Raw genomic sequence first — 15,163 nt, 5'->3', positions numbered from 1 at the left:
AGAGGCAAATGTAGTAAACTGTTTTCTCCAAATATTCCATTGCCATCTGTGAAAACAACTGGTTTGGGTCATGGAAACCCATGTCAGGGAGACAGATGAGTGATGTATAGGGATACAAGTCACATGGAAGGAAATGGTAAGAAGATCGCATGAACTTTACCAGGAACAAAATACCATACATGTAGGAGCTCCATGCCCCTACCAGGAGGTTAGGAGTCCCTTCAAACCCTCTTCTATCATAGTTTTTGTGGAGTTATACTGCTGTATCAGGAGCTTCCTGGAATCTTCTATGAGCCTGAACAGAAGATATCTTTTGAGTTTTAACTAGTTGATGTTATGCCTTGGGAACATGTTCACCAGCCTGAACTCCCCTTGACCTTGGCATGAACACCGAAGGCGAAGTCAGATAAAAGATCTTGGCTGCTACTAAAGGGTCAAATCCAGCCCAGACAACCAAGCATAAGGTAGAACTAAAGACTGGCTTCACCCATTACATTTACTCAGACTCAGGATTACACTTGCATGATTGTTTTGAAGTATTCCTGGAACACAAACTAAACCTAAGTAAAATCTTTTTCTGGTTACCGCATCTGAAAAATGTTTGGACTAAAACTGTTGACACCAAGGTAGATTTTAACTAGTGTGCTCAGTGGATTCACTCTCTCTGCCCCATACTTTTTGCTTTTGCCTTGTGGCTTGCCCACTTGTTCAGCAGAGTGGTCTCAGCTGTGTGCTGTACCACCTGAATGTGTTGATCTGTGCTGCAGACTTTTGCAGGAGTCATACAAGTGGTCTGTAACCACCTCTAGTTTTGATCCCTGGTCTCTTCTGGAAAAAGCAATGTCAGATCATTGCCAGCAGTGTTCTCTAAGTGTCCACTGGGCATAACTCCAATCAGCAAGAGCTTGCTCTGAGAAGACTGTATATACACTTTCTAGATGTGTGTCTGTGAGTCTGTGTGTGTGGACTTAGCCTAACTTGGCTTTGCCAGTGCGAATCTGTGCTAATCCTGGACTCCAAACCAAGTAAGCTGTAGAGCTGTGGAAGAACAGAATTGGCGTCTGGGTTTTGGCAACCAAGCAGGAGATGAAGAGTAAAACTCTCAGCCAGAAAATCTCTGCACTGTGAACCAAGCCCTGTCAGTGATACTTCTACTTTAAGTGATATCTTTTCTTCTGACTTGTACAGGCCGTTCCATATTATAAGTTGGTAAACGGTTCCTTTTTGCTCTGAGTTGGTATGTTTCAGCTGAAGCTGAACCCTGTCAAGAACAAACTGTGAAAGTGTGCATTTATAAGAGATCTCCTGTAGAGCCAGGAAAAGCTAGTTGTGTTGAGCTCCACCAGAACCATCTGGCGCTCCCTTGCCCACGCTTACCTGAAGCTGCCAACACAGCACATTTTGGTGCTGCCAGGACTAGTATCAGACTTGTAGAATCATAGGATCGTTCAAGTTGGTAGGAACCACTAAAGGTTACCTGATCCAACTTCGCTGCAATGAACAGGGACACCTACAGCTACATCAGGTTGCTCAGAGCCCCATCCAGCCTGACCCCGACTGTCTCCAGGGATGGGATATGAGCTGGCTGGGAGCCATTTTTAAGAATTTTTTTATGACTATTACCATGGTAATACAGCTGTCCTCCAGTGATGTGCTTGGAATTAGCGACACAGCAGGGTTATGGGTTTTTGGGGGGAAGAACATGACAAAAAAAATTGACAAATTCAAAAATCAGATTTGCTCTTTTTCTCTTTGAACAGGGGCATGCAGAGGGACAAAGCACTCTACCTTACCTGAAAATCTGAAACACCTCTCCTTTCCACTGAGGAATGCAGGGAAGTCTTTTCATCATGGATTGCTTTATGCAGTCAAGGCAGTTCTGCATTTTATTATGAAATACAAGTTGCTAAGCACTTAGGACTATCTGAGCTTGTGGGTCACCCACTCTGGAAAAATAGTCTTGCTTCTTTCTTTTTCTTTCCCTCCCCCCATTTTGTTTTTCATTCTTTCTTTCTGCTTTCCACCCCCACCCTGAGATCCTGTAACGGACATTGCTTTTCTTCTTCCCCGAAGGAAACTTGGACCATTCAGATTTTATGTTGGTTTTTGCTGTGAAGTGCTGCGATAGTAACTGCCTTAGCAACTGTAGATGTCTCGGATAAAAGTCCTGGATTTTCCATTGTTTTTTCATAATGGGTGTTTATATGAAACTACTAAAGACTTTTTAAATGGCTTGATGTAGCAGTCATAGCAAGTTTGTAAATAGCATCTATGTTACACTCTCCTAGAGTATAAAATGTGAATGTTTTTGTAGCTAATTGTAATTGAAACTGGCTCATTCCAGTTTATGGATTTCACAAAAAGGGTTAAATTGGCAAACATTCATATTTTTACTTCATTTTTAAACAAGTGACTAATAGTTCTATATTTTCAAACTATTTGGAGGAGGAAAAAAAAAAAAGTAAAATATTCCCAAATGATATTAATTAAAATATTGGCTGTGTCTCATGAAATAAACACAAAAACGAGAGGGAAATCAGTGTTGATAAAGAGCAAACACATTTATTTTGTACTGCCTAAAAACGCTTCTTTTTTTAAAAGAAAATCACTTTATGTGTACTGGTTAGTAAATGTCATTTAAGTCCTTTTATGTATAAAACTGCCAAATGCTTACCTGATATTTTATTAGATGCAGAAACAGATTGGAGACAGCTAAATTATAACCTTTACATATGGCTATGTATTGTTTCTTCATACTGTGTCTGTATTTAATCTTTTTTTATGGAACCTGTTGCGCCTATTTATGAAATAATAAATATAGGTGTTTGTAAGTAAATTTGTTAGCATTTTAAAGAGGTTTCTTTGATGCTTTAACTTTTGCTGGCACAAATCGTTCACAACTGATGTGAATACTTTATTTAGTTTTTACAGTGACATATATAACGCCAAACCTGCTTTTCTGGCAGAAAATGAAGGTAACCAATGCTTATTTCTGTATTTCTTTGGTTGCTAAGGAAGGAAAATAAACAACGGTATTTTAAGTAATTCCCTTTTTAAAGCATTGTAGCAAGAAGTCGCCCAAAACTAAGCCTTGATCCAACAAAACTAACTGTATAAAGCTGCATAATGCTGCTTCTTCAGACTTCATCAGTTTGGATTAATTAGTCAAGTGGAATAAAAGTGTTACCAACAGAAATATTACCCAATATGCTTCAGCCATTTTATTATACAGGCAAAAGTTCCTACAGTCTTTTAGGGAGCGTATCACAAATATATCCTAAAGTGAAAAGTAAGTTAAATAGCCACAGGGAAAGGGATAAAAAAAAAATAGTAATCCAAAAGAAGGCATCTTGTCAATGCTTTTGATCAGGGAGAGATCTGAAAATGCTTTTCTGGAGGATTTCATGCCAGATGCCTGTCCAAGTAATAGAGAGTATCGCTGATCTGTATTGTCCACGGGAAATGAAGAAAGCAACTCAGAATCAATATGAATTATGTAATGCCATTGATTAAAAAAAAAAAAAAAAAGCAAAGAAAAGAAAAAGAAAAACAAACAAAGGTATGTTTGCTTTGGAATGATTTCAGGCAATGTACAGTTGGAATCACTTGGCATGTAATAACTAATAAATAATGCAGATCAGATTTGATTACTCAAATGACTGTAGCTGAGAGCTCTAATTTTCCTGTCTTTAAACTGTATAAGAACTCGTGATTAAATTCACAGTTTATTGTTTGTCTGTTTAGTACTTTAGAAATATACCAGCACTACTAATTACCCAATGTCTTCTATTTATTATATTATAGCAAACTACATTTTCCACTCATATTAATTTGAAAGTGAGAAAATAATTACTGGGAATGAGAAAAATCAGCTTTGATTTTGACAGGCAGTTTTCTTTTTTCTTCTACAGAAAAGAACTGTGTTATCTCCATTTCTTTTAGAGCAGGTGCACAGTCACATAAAGTTGTTAATTTCAATATCCAAGCAGAGTTCAAAATACAAGAAAACTTTAATGTAAATAAAAAAAAAATACATCATGAATAAAATACTTATTCTGTATGAACCTCTTGCTAGTTGGTGTCTCTTGGTCTGTAAGAACTTAACCTGCCATGTATTTACTGCTCAGCACAGTACAGGTCCTGGGACCTGGGTGTGGTTCTATGCCTGGGCTCTGTTGGAATGGGACAGGTAAGCTGGAATAAAATCATCAAATTGGTAAGGTTGGAAAGATGACTAATATCATCTAGTCCAACCTCCAACTCATGCCTGTGACCGCTCTAGACCGTGTCACTCAGTGCAAAACCCACTCTTTCCTTGAAGACCTCCAGGGATAGTGACTCCATCACCTCCCTGGGCAGCCTGTTCCAATACCTCACCAAATAAAAATGATTATTTTGGCCTGGGTTGTACTGAAGGCACTTTATTCCAAAGGGAAGCTCCAACTTGGATGCATACATGTCAGTTCTTCATGTCAGAACTCAGGAAAAAGCAATGGTTGCTGGCCAAGGGCAAACTGCTGTTTGTTTTCATCTGCTTATTGACAGATACAAGTGGTTGGTAAGTGGAGCCCCAAAAGTTGAGGTTCTTCTGTAATTAGGTGAAACCTCAGTGGAGCTAATGAAGATGTACCTTACCCTTTGATGAAGCACTGGGGCTTAGGCATTGCAGTAACACGTACTGAAGTTACAGGTGTAAGTCACCATCTATCATAAAGACAATAACAAGGAAGCATGGGAACAAAATAACCTACGCATTGAAGAAACACAGTAACAGCAAATAAATACGATAAAGACATCTGTCAAAATGATAGGAACCAAGAGAAAGAATGTCTGCTATTAACTGAAACTAGTATTTCTTTTCTGATGGTTTCTACAAAGTGGTAGGTGAAATGCAAGGTTAGCAACATAGGCACTCCAGAAGATTGAAAGCCTGTCTGCTTGCACCAACCTAAGCAGAGGTTTTGAGACAGAAAAGAGCTCTGTGAGTTTACTCCTTCTCTCAGCATGCCTGTTCTTGTGGCACCAGCCCTGGTCTCTTATTCAGCCCACAGAGCCTCAACATCCCAACCAGCCAATCCCCCCGACCAAAGGAACTCTCCAAAGGGACTTCCCTCCCTTCCTCCATGGGCAGTAAGCAATTAATGTATTCGTGGAGGGCCTCGGCCATTCACAGTGTAGCAATGTATTTGTATATTTGTGCCTGCTTCTCTATCTCACCAAGCACTGTCTCCTGATTCCAGTGGCTAATCTGCCAAATATTCCCTGCTAGGTTCCTCTCTAAGCAGGAAGCCTACAATAAAACAGCTCATTACTAGAAAGCAACGCACGGGCTTAGTACCTTCCTCAGCCTTCTGAGACTTCATCTCAACCTCAGCTACCACCTCCACAATTGCATCTGCCTATTTCCTACCTGATCCTGTAAACATGGCACAGAGAGTTCATTCCGTGCTCTGGGAAACTGAATAGTTAAACCCTTGCTCTACACACAGTGGGAGAAATAGCTGAAGTTGCTGCATGGAGCCCACACAGGAGCTACTCCCCAGAACTCCCATTGATACGGAGGTACTGAAATAGATGAACAGCCGTTACCTGGTTAGTTATTTATTTGATGTTCTCAAGTATTCTTACTTTTTAAAATAAAGCCTTGTTTAGCATGCATTAGGGTATGGCAGTGCTGCAGGAGGTACTCAGCACCTCAGAGAACATGAGTCATGCTTCGAGTCAGGTCTCCCAGACAGCGCTTGCTTTCCTTTGCAAAGTCATGTATTTTATTATTACCCAGCAGCACATTAAATCACAACTCAAATGTAGTTCCTATTCCACCGACAAGGGGACAAGTGAGAACAATGACTTGTAACATTTCAGAGTCTGTCACAGTTACTGCCTAATTAGAGAAACCTACTAGCAAATGTGCATCTGCACGGATCCCGCCACTGTCATCATTTCACATTCTATTAAGGGCTTGCTGCGATAGACACTTTACAAAGAGATTTCATTCAGGCTAATACCAAGCTGGCAAACATGTAATTGGGTAGAAAACAAAACAAGAGAGGAAAAGAAAGGGAGGAAAGGGAAAGGAGAAGGAAACCTTTCTATTTTGAAAACAACCTCTGCAAAAAAACCCACGAGTAGTGTAGAGAATATCCCTACCCTCTGACAATTGCGTGTTTACAGCGAGTCTGAGCATAATTGCTCTGATGGGCTGTCAAGGAAAAGATTAATTTGGCAAAGATTAGTATTGACTTGCTGTTTATTAAGGCTTTTAAACAGCTGTATCTGGCAACATTCCTGTAAGTGCCTGTCATGTCTGAAATCAGGCGCACACCCGGGTGCTTGCCAGCTGTTGCTAAACAATCTTACCACTTCAAGTATCTTTCTCCAGGCCAAACAGCACGAGCAAAGCATTGCCAAATGAGTCTCTCCTGTCCTGTCACCATTCAGGGGCCCTGAAAGCTCAGATGTCTGCCTGCAGCAAGATGGCGGGGCCAATAGCAGCCCACAGGAGGCAGCAGGGTGGGCAGCGGGTGCTGCATCCTGCAGGCCCACGTGTGGAGTCCAGGGGCTGCGAGTCCCAAAACCACAGTGAGGGGATCTGACTCCCCATTACCTGCCGCCAAGGTCCCCCAGTACGGCAGCAGTGTTTCAAGCAGTTCTTCCCCCGGGTTCTCAGCAGGCTGCAGTGCAGAGAGCCAAGGCAGGAGGAGGATGCGTGCAGTACAGTAGGCACCATTAATCCTTGCAAAATGAGCCAATGTTTTCTTCTGTGAGTTTTCTTTTATTTATTTTTTTTTTTTCTTCTTCTCAGACTGCTGATAAACAACAGTCATAAAAGCCGTGCACACAGAATATCCTGGGTCAATGGAAACCTGTAAAAGGAAAGATGTCAGCCGTTGTTTTTGTTATGTTACTTAAAACAGTTCAGCTTTCAGTGTAGGCTTTAGGAGCTGGTTCAGAAGCAAATAATACCAATGGAAAGAAGGATAAGCGGCTGCAGCTAAACGCCAATACAAATAGCCATGTGTTACAATTAAAGTTGATTTGGCCTTTCCAATAGAAGGCTGATTTTCTGGGATTAATCTCGACCTTTTCAAGTTGCATCAGGCTGAAATAAGTTGTCAGAACAGATGTGAATTTTGTTTGCAGAGAGCAATTGCAATCCAGTAACCCTTGGAACATGAGCATTTTCCAGGCTGCCGGCCGGCAGAGCGCTCAGGATGCAGACAGGAGATAGTGGATGCGCACAGCAGGACTCCAGCACTCAGAGCCATGTCCAGAGGCTGGGCATTTAGGTCAGGGAAAAATTCAGAATGGAAAACAAAGTACTTTTCCTTTTAACTCTGCAATTACCAGGTAGCACACTGCGCACACAACCCCCTTAAAAATAAGACATAGGATCAAGGATAGGTATGTTTGTAAAATGTGTTTTTAGCTAACTTGAGCACGGGAGTGGGAGATATTCCATGTTTCACAGCAGGCTGGGACATGTTTTGTAATACAGAAGCCTCTGAAGGCTCCAAGAATCACACATTTCAGAGTCTGCTTTATAGAAGCTTTCTAAGAAGTTTTGCCTTACAACCTGCATGGTTCTGATATTTGTCCATTTATGTATTTATTAAAAAAGGAAAAGAAAACCTCAAGTAAATACTCAGCCTTTTCACACTTTAAGATCTAGGGACAATCTAGAAAAATAGAAAAGCCCAGTCTTTCCACATTCAGTGGGGGCAGATGGGCTGTTCACCTGCACAGGGAAATGCAGACATTGTGGTAGTGCAAACCCTCTGCATGTGCTGAGCCCACAGGTTGCTTTCTGCACAACAAAATGCTGCTTTTATTTATGTCATCAGCATAGAGTATTGTTAAACACTGAAGATGCAAGAGAAATTTTTCCTGCTGTCTGTATTAGCACTGCTTAAATACAAACAAGAAGTTCCAAAGTGCATTCAAGAGCATGCCATCACTCCAACAAATAAGGCATTCTGATGCCCTAATTAGTAGAGTAAGTCTTCATGTTTTGATATCTACTTCTGCTTCTGCTCAGAGTTCTGAAATAATGAGCTGAGCCTTCCTGCTCCTCTGCCATACACATCACTGTTAGTGGTTGCGTTAAAGAGATGAACACTAGAAAGGGTAAGTGATGTGCCCAGGGACACTGAGTAATTTAGTGGAAGAGTGGCTGAGATCCAAGAGTTTTGCAAAAAGTCTGTTGCTTCAGTCCCAACTGAAATTCAACAGCTGAAGCAGCACTCAGATCCACGAGGACAACTTTCATCAGATGAGACTGCCCAAATAATAAATAGGGGGAGGTTTCCAGGTCTTGATGGTCTTCTGAGTTTTTCTACTTTCTGTTCTTAAGCGCACAGTGAGTGCTATTTTCAAAATTACCTGTAAAGTAACTATTAAAACTTCAAAGTAATGAAAGAGGAAGTAAGCTCTGGTCTCAAGTTGCTGGCATCTACATTAAAATTTCAAAGCTTATGACAAGTATTTCAACTGTACTGTTCTTGAAGGCCTTTATTTCTCTCTCGTTCTCTTTGCAGAATTTTGCCTTAGAACCTGGTCAAATCCTTTTCCTGCCTGACATTATTCATCAGATTTCTCAAAGTACAATTACATACATATACTATTCGTGTATATGCACACGGAGGGAGACTCATAGGACCCACAAGTCGAGTGTTGTGACAGAATGGGACTGTCCTGCTGCTCAAGCCCCAGCAGAAGTTGCCCTCTGCAAGCACACTGGAGGCAACCACACAATGAGATCCTGGCAGCAGGCTGTGCTTCTGCGCTAAATGGGGGATGGTTTTTCAAGGCTATTTCTAAATTCTCAGGGGAGATCAAAATCAGAATCAGGCTGTCCTGTCTTCTCTTACTGTATGACCTTTGGACTGGGAAGAAATCTGAGCACAGGACTGGGAGCCTTTCCAAAAGAACATGGTTTAGTGGGCTTGATGGTGACAGGCCAGTGAATAATCTCAGAGGTCTTTGTTAATCTTAATGATTCTGTGATACTATGAAAGGTGACCTCAGCAGACGAAGTACAGTGACATACTGGAGTGAGTCCAGTGGAGGCCTCCACAATGGGCAAGGTGGGGGCTGGAGTGTAGGAGGAAATACTGAGAGTACCAAGTCTGGATAGTTCTCAAGGAGAGGAAGCCAAGAGAATCTCTTATTGTGATCTACAACTGCCCAGCATATGTTTATAAAGAAAACAGAGCCCAAGTCTTTCTAGAGACACAGTGAAGGACAAGACAACAGACACGAGCTGCAAAGAGGACAACCCTGGCAAGAAAAGGAAAAAAGTCACCAGGAAGGAGGCAAAAAACTGAAACAGGAGCCCAGAGGAGCTGTGGGATTTCCATCCTTGGAAATATTCAAAACTCAACTGGACAGCCATGAACAGCCTAAGTTGCATGGCCTTTCACTGTGGGGATGGCGTGGACCATAAAACCTCCAGGGACTCCTTCCAACCTATGCTAGCCTGTGACTGTTTTACACAACATCACTATACATGCAATAGAAAGAAAGCCAGCAGATCATGGTTAATTGGCCCCAGTTCGGGAAAGGGAGTGAGAAAGTCTTTGTTGGTGGCTTCCTGTTCTACAACCCGTATGCTACAGTAAAATGTACTATTTTGAACTTGGGTTTCACAGTCTGGTTTGCCGTGTACAAAAAAAAGCAAAAGTGAATGCCATTTGTATCTGAGTTTCCTGTGGAGGTTTACTTAAGAGAAAAAAAAAACTCCCAAGCAAGACATAAGTCCTAACCCACCGATCACTTTTGTGAAATGAATTCAGTCTACATTTTTGGGAGTGCAACTTTCATGAAAAGACAAGCAGGGATGTATTGGTTGCCAAAGTAAAGTCGACCAGTTAAAGCTTGGACTCAGGGGAGCAAGGCCTCAAATAAATGAAGGAAATATACAGAGTTTTCTTTTTTATTTTTATTTTTTAATGTATAGCACTCAGAGAAGTCTCTGGGGCTTCAATACGTGATTTTACATTTTAATGCTTTACCTCCACCAGATGGTTTAGATAAAACATATCAGTTTCATTTGTGCAAATGGTTTCATACCAAAAAATGTCTATTTTTAAGATTTTTGCCTCAAGGCTTGGATTTGAATTTATTTTTTATTTTATTTTATTTTTGAGAAGTGGAGAAATTTTCACTGGTATCCAATGCTCTAAATCATCATCATTCTTACCATCAAAAAAGATACACACCAGAACGTGGCTGATGAATCATCTAAAAGAATTTATGTCAAAAAAGTGCATTAAAATTACTTCATAAATTTGATTTATGCATCTTCTCATACAACCTTTGCGTGTTTGCAATTTTCTATGAGCTTAGTTATGATCATTTCAATCTCTGCATAAGTACTGTATATGCTCTGTCAAACATAATGATGTCGAGCCTTTATCTTCCTTTTTTGTCTTGATGTCATTACTTTGGAGAATACATTCAGTATGTGGAAACTGGAGATAGTTCACTACTGGAAACCTTAACTGCCATTAGGGGCAAATCCACTCCCATTTCTGGAACTAGGGAATCCCCCCAGCAATGAAATGAATGTGGATTTGCTGCACAAGTGCTGAAAGGATGTTAGGAGGTCTTACTCAAGTAATTTTAATTCTTTGGTGTTTACCATTTAAAGAGTGGGTTTGAAAACAAGCAGATGAGGACACAAGAAACACCAGAATCTCTTCATTAACGCTGTCACCCCATTTGATCCAGAACAGATGCTGTCAGCTGTTTTCCCTCAGCTCAGCAGAGCTCCCTGGGGTGCCCAGCACCCCGCTGGAAATAACATTCCTGTGTGCCCTCAAGATTCAGGTTTCTGCAGTTCTCTTGCTGTTGGACATTCAGAGAACCTGAGTGCATGTAAATAGAAACCACTGCACAGAACAAAACTCTCCATGCAACAAGGGGATTTCAGTCATGAGTATATTGGTTGCAGGATTTACACCACAGCAGCAACACATTGACAGACTGTGACTTTGTGTATACATCACTGTATTATTATAGCTGTTAGGATGTTCAGGAGGTTGCAATTAGTGAGCATTAGGATGTGTAAGCCCCCTGCGTGGTGCTGCCAAGGCTAATACATGTCAGTGCCTACAGGCAATGATGGAAAATAAAACAGTTCAGTGAACAGCAACAGGAAAATCTAAGCCAGGGCAAGACAGACACAAGGCCCTGTGTTATGGAACGAAAGGAGCTGTAATCTGTGGCTCAGGAGTAACTGTTGATCCAGGAGTTATTTTTGTGATGCACCTCCAGCATCAAGAGAAAAATGTACATATCAAAATGGCAAATGAGAGTGCTGTTGTTGGCATTTTTTTTCTCCCCAGACAATGTGTGCAGATAGCAGCAGTTGCCTTACAGCTGTGCGCAGAAGCTGAAGCACAGGCACTGGCATGGTAGACACCCAGGGTTGGAGGAGAGCTCTTCCTCCAGTGTGCCTGCTGCCCCACAGGTGGGTGACTCTCCATCAGAGAGCAGGTATCTCCCTGATGTCCTCACAGTGCTATGAGATGTGAATCCATTTGCCCAGATCAGAAATGTGTGAAAGTCTTTTTTTTACTGATGACACACTTCGCTTTCTACCTGACAACAGCTAAGTGCTGTTTATTTCCTTTTAGGTCAGAGCCCATCCCTTTCTTCATGTCCCTGCCCCCCATTATGCTTTGAACCTGCTTGCTGCCCTCCCAGAGACCAGACCCTGGAGCACAGCAGACATCAAAATAGTGGGAGATACCTCTTGCAGGATGATGAGGAATCTAGTAATTGTCTTTTGGGGAATTGTTTTCATATCTTGGCCCATCCTTCAAGACAGTACAAGACCCTTTGCCCTTGAGCCTTCCAACCAATGGCAGTTGGACAGTCCAGCTCATCTGCAGGTGAACAGGCCAACCAGGAGAGCACCAGGGGGCATTCAGGAGCCGCAGAGCCCTCGGAAGTGGCTGCCACCAACCTGCTCCTCCCAGCCACTCCTGCCCACATCCAGCAATGCTATGTCAACATGTTAACACAAGACTTGTTGGAAGGGTAAAGTTATTGAGAGACCTCCTCATTTATCCACCACCCCTGGTGGTTTCTGAATTTATCTCCAATCCCTAACTATAATTTGAAGACAGTTAGAGTTGGTCACGAGCCACTGTTGACTCTTTTCTTCAGTCTGGCCATCATATAATACGTAAAACATCTGAGATGGAGTAAAACTATCCCTATTGATGGGTGAAAACAGCAAAAGAAGTGAACCAATGGTATGGAAAATTTTCAGCACATTTCTTCTAGTAAGCATACCTTCCCTTCCCCCGCTGCTCTAAGTAAAGGAACACATATCATAGCAGCAAATGAGTATGATTATGATTTTGCCATAATGAATATTTGTACCAGGGAAACAGATTCTAAAAGAATAATGTTCATCCAGTCAGGGAAATTGTACCCAAACTATGACCTGCGTGCCCTCAAAGGAGCTATGACTTGAATTACAATGAACCATTCATGAATAAACTGCATATCAAGAAACAGCTAGTTCATCTCACTAAACATCAGACTTATGGTGAATATTTGCAAACAGAGAAAAAACCCTCATATGAATAATTTCTTGCAAATGATTTGCTTACATTAGTCACTTTCCAAAAGGTTCTTTTTATCTTGTTCAGGAAAAGAAATACATCTCAAGATCACCATGCATTTCCCAAAATTAATCGGAATTCTTCTTGAGAGACATAAGCAAGTCAAGAAGCCTGAGGCACTCCTCCAGTCAGACATGATCCTCTGCCACTAAAACTGAAGGGACTTTTGCCGTTGTTTTGAATATAAGTAAATTTAAAAGTAGAAAATAATAGACTGTAGAATTACGAGTGAAGTGAAGAGCAGAATGGTGTTGAATGGATGTGTTAATGTCATCAGCATCTTCCTTCAAAGGAGAACAGATAGATAAACTAGGTAAAGGCACATAAACAAGAACTTAAAATGAATTAAGCTGTGTTTCAAGAGAGGGCTGAAATTCCCCTTTGTCCTCAAAACAGAGCCTTTTTTTCCTTGTCCTCAGACAAGCCTGAGATTTCATTTGCCTCAAACAAAGGAAGTGCTCCCAAAGGAATAAGCATCCAATTTGCAATATGACATGTGAGTGTTCCACCTGCTTTAGGCCAAGCAGAGAAACAGCCTTTCTCCTGAGGATGATGCTGCAGCAAGATCTCTGTGGGGATTTGAAAAATTACAGCCTCCAATGACTGCTGGATATGAGGAAGATCAGCCTGAGAAGCGGTAAAAAAAATAACACAGGTAAATGAGCTGTATTCCCCTTCAGCACATCTTCAGAATTTAAAGGGTATACAAACACTGCCAAATAACTTATCTCACAGTGCACTCTTGGGCCCTGATAGCTATGTTAAGAACCAGTTCACTCCCAGGTTCTCTCTTGGAATGAAGTTTCTCTGAAACGTAGAATCGTAGAATCATAGAATGGCCTGTGTTGAAAAGAACCATAATGATCATCTAATTTCAACCCCCCTGCTATGTGCAGGGTCGCCAACCACTAGACCAGGCTGCCCACAGCCACATCCAGCCTGGTTGTGAATGCTTCCAGGCCAAGACCTATCTGTGATTTTAAGTTTATTTCACTAAAGGAATCACCTAGTTTTGTCCATGAGGATGGACAAGATGGTACCAACCCATACATGGTCCTCCAGCACTACCTCTGTGTGCCCATCACCCCCAAGGAACCCACTCCTTCCCTTTCCCACTGTATGCTCCAGGGAGCTACACCACCTCCATCAGGGATTTTAGCAAAAACAAAACAAAACAAAACAAAACAAAAAACACCTTTACACCACCTGATCAACACATGGGGGACCCAGAGTACCACAGGGGCACCGGGAACACAGAGCTGAGGGTAGCAGAGTGTGGATGTAGCCTGCCTGGCTGTCAGGTGTCTGGTCCTGGGCAGAGGGACTGGGCCTTGCTAATGGGCTTCAGCATCCCCTGGACCTCTTCTGTGCCTCACATAGCGGTTTGCTGGGACCAAATGGACCTTCAGACAACCTGTTTGGACTGGATGATCTTAGTAGTCTTTTCCAACCTTTATGATTCTATGATTCTATAGTCAGCACTGTGAGCAAAGCGTCAGCCACACAGTGGGTTTGGTCTTTACATACCACACAGGAAAGGCTGCTGAAATTATTGTTGCTTATCCTGCTTTGTTCAGATATCTGTTCATTCTGAAGTTGTACATATGTATATATATTTATATATATATAGCAGGAAAGGACTTTTATTATCAATTTATAGTCTGTAAACTATCTCCCCGAGACAGTAAGAACTATTTTGCCAATATGATAGTGCTTTTTTAATGCTGCTTGTGCCAAACATATTGTACCTGTTAAAGCAAACTCTGGATGGAATAAAATAAAACCACTAATGGGAAAGTTTAATAGATAAACAGTAAGGCTATGCATTTGATAGTTTCCCACTGTTGAGTATTATTATCAGCAGCACTATATTCAGCCATGTGAATTATCATCATGAGCTACATTTCATCTTATAATAACAAAAAGATTGTATTTGAAAATTCTGATCAACACAAATTATGCAGCTCATAAGTAATTCCAAATGTTTGTTTTGTCTCATTTTGTGACTCCCAGCTATAGTGATATCTCAATCCCTAAGCACTGGAGAGTCTGCTGTGAGTACTAGGAGTACCACAGTCACACCAGCAGCACACTGAAGGAGATGGGCAAGGAGGGCATCCCACTGCCCTGCTGCATCAACACACTGCAGGATGCAGAACAGGAGGAAATTTGGAGGTGGAGGGATTTGTTATTAAGTCATAATCTTGTCATTACCCATAGATGTTTGAATGAAGGCAAGAGCAGTCATAGTCTATGAGGATAGAGTGTGTTGTCTCAGCACCAGGCGGGCATGGGTGCTGTGATCTCAGAAGGTGATTGCTTGGGGGAAGAGATCATCACCTGCTTTGGAGGTGAAACCAGGAACTTATTCATTGCCAAGTATCAAAGCATATGGCCCTGAGTGATACTTTCCAGATTGTGAGCTTCTTTTCAGACTCTATACCTAGGACAGGTGGCACCACTACAGGCTTTTTCCATCTTCAGGCCACAGAGACTTAGTCAAAAGTAAAGAGTGGTCTTTTCCA

General features: G+C 41.6%; 1 protein-coding gene across 7 annotated transcripts in view; it reads left to right on the top strand.

The window, feature by feature from the left end:
• TOX (thymocyte selection associated high mobility group box) overlaps positions 1-4,064 on the top strand; it is a 220,222-nt gene extending 216,158 nt beyond the window's left edge. For all 7 annotated transcript variants that reach the window (XM_015282676.4, NM_001389398.2, XM_015282675.4 and 4 more), the window contains one exon: positions 1,761-4,064. In XM_015282676.4, the coding sequence (XP_015138162.2) occupies positions 1,761-1,797 (37 nt within the window). In that variant the 3' untranslated portion in view covers positions 1,798-4,064. The remainder of the gene's footprint in view (positions 1-1,760) is intronic.
• The last annotated feature ends 11,099 nt before the right edge of the window (positions 4,065-15,163 follow it).

This window comes from Gallus gallus, chromosome 2, assembly GCF_016699485.2.
Source record: "Gallus gallus isolate bGalGal1 chromosome 2, bGalGal1.mat.broiler.GRCg7b, whole genome shotgun sequence".
NCBI lineage: Eukaryota > Metazoa > Chordata > Aves > Galliformes > Phasianidae > Gallus > Gallus gallus.
This window is presented reverse-complemented; position numbering and strand designations above follow the sequence as displayed.